The following is a 2,208-nucleotide window of genomic DNA, read 5'->3' as shown; positions in this document are numbered from 1 at the left end:
ATGGCGCAACCTTTAATGGGTAACTTGCCTAAAGAAAGATTTGTTACTGCTAGTCCATTTCATATTGTTGGAATTGACTACGCTGGACCTTTTTTGATACGTAAAGGCCGCGGTCGTGTTTCGGAAAAATGTTATGTTGGAGTTTTTGTTTGTTTCGCGACCAAAGCGCTTCACCTAGAATTGATATCTGGTTTGTCTTCCAAATCCTTTATACAAGCATTACGCAGATTTATTTCAAGAAGAGGAAGACCAGCCAGAATTTATTCCGACAACGGAACCACCTTTGTTGGAGCCAAACGCGAACTGGGTCTATTTCTGAAGCACAGTAAAGATGATTTGATTGCCTCTTGCGTAAACGACAGCATTGAATGGTCTTTCATTCCGCCCTATTCTCCCCACTTTGGTGGTCTTTGGGAGGCCGGCGTGAAAAGCGTCAAACATCATTTAAAGCATGTATTAGCAAATGCTCAACTCACCTTCGAGGAGTTTACTACAGCTTTATGTCAGATTGAAGCAATTCTGAACTCTAGGCCCATTTCTCCTTTATCCTCCGATCCCAACGACCTCCTACCATTAACCCCGGCCCACTTTCTCGTTGGCAAAACTCTGATATCCGCTCCGGACGAACCAATAGAAGAAATACCTACAAATCGACTTACAAGGTTTCAGCTGGTACAAAAAATCTGTCAGCACTTTTGGACACGATGGAAACGAGAGTACCTTTCTGAGTTACAACGGCGGTCAAAGTGGAAAGCAAGCAAGGGCTCTATCAAACAGGGAGCATTAGTACTTCTCAAGGACGACAACACTCCTCCGACTGATTGGCGGTTAGGACGAGTAGTGGAAACTCATTTGGGACTCGACGGGATATGTCGTGTTGCAACCATCAACACTCTTAGGGGAATCGTTAAAAGGAGCTTTTCTCGGATTTGCCCTGTTCCTATTGACGATTGAAAGTCCGACACTTTCAAGGGGGGAGTTATGTTCCGGCGTTAATAGACTTAAGTGCACAGTGCGGCAACGTTGTGTTTGTGCGCGTGTCCTCCCCACCCCGGGAAAGAGACGAGAGACTGAGACGGAAGACGGTCGACGATTCGAGAGAAAAACTCGAACGCAAGCAGTCATCAGTCAAGTCTAGTTAAACCTTTTATAATTATGTTTTTACGTTTTATAAATTGTTCTGTAAATTTTAATGCGTTGTGTTCAAAATAAATACTAGAAAAACTACAGTCCACGAGTTTCATAACAGTTACTGTTTTGTGAAAATGTATTTGTAACGTTTGATAAAACGGATGGTTTTAAAGAAATATTATATTTATGATTAACTGTTTCAAAAATTTGAGAGTCGGTTTCAAGTGAATCTTCGGTTTCAGAATCGGAAGACATCAAACAATTGTACTTACATAAAACAAACAATCAATATCTTCATTGCGTTTGGTATTGTACTATAAGGCTAACGGTCTAAATTTGGCAATGGAGTCCTCTTCTAAACGTTATCCTTGCGGAGTTGGACAATTTGGTTCCAAGTCCCAGTCTTCTTGAATGGCTGCTGCGTCTTCGATAGATCCAACACACCACGGCACGGAAAGTCTCAAAAATTCAATATTCGGTAAATCGTTAACACGAAAGTCTATCGTTCGATACGATCGACCCCAAATATCCTACCGACTGCGCCAAATAACTGTCACGCACCAGAAGACTTCTTTTTAAAAAGCTTTAATAATACCAAAAGATACAGCTAAAGAATATGTCTTAACTAGATTAATAAATTTTACCGACTAACTAGAAAAAATATGGAAATGACCAATGTCCGCACTGACTGTGGAGGGGATCTGCTGACAGTGCTGACTCGGTGAATCTTCATTAGGGTTAGCGTACTGAGCGGTGAGATAATTTGCTTGAAAACAGTTACCGATACTGAAGAAATAAATGATTTTCTTCCAAACACCCTGTATTTCTTTAACAAACCATTTTTGAAATATGATCTATACAGGGTAATTCAAATTCGACCCTCACCATTGGGATCTCAGAAACCATATGAGATACGAGAAAGTTTAAATTTGGGTGAAGTTGCGCAATTTAAAGCTCAACCAAATACCGTTTTAAAAATTTCGATTTTCCGAGTGCTTCCGAAGATATCCGAAAAAATCTGTAAATTTGATTTTTTGTTTTTATTTATTTCTAACCTTATTTGAAGAGATATCCCAA

General features: G+C 40.1%; 1 protein-coding gene across 1 annotated transcript; it reads left to right on the top strand.

Moving 5' to 3' along the window:
* LOC145739431 (uncharacterized) lies at positions 1 to 954 on the top strand. Its single transcript, XM_081994851.1, has one exon. It carries the CDS (start codon positions 1 to 3, stop codon positions 952 to 954), a length of 954 nt encoding a protein of 317 aa, XP_081850977.1.
* The last annotated feature ends 1,254 nt before the right edge of the window (positions 955 to 2,208 follow it).

Source organism: Ips typographus, unplaced genomic scaffold (genome assembly GCF_016097725.1).
Source record: "Ips typographus isolate SLU unplaced genomic scaffold, UJ_Ityp_2.0 IpsContig162, whole genome shotgun sequence".
Taxonomy (NCBI): Eukaryota; Metazoa; Arthropoda; class Insecta; order Coleoptera; family Curculionidae; genus Ips; species Ips typographus.
This window is presented reverse-complemented; position numbering and strand designations above follow the sequence as displayed.

What these genes read in the sequence shown, in the direction of transcription:
- LOC145739431 (XM_081994851.1), top strand. Translation starts at nt 1, where the DNA reads ATGGCGCAACCTTTAATGGGTAACTTGCCTAAAGAAAGATTTGTTACT.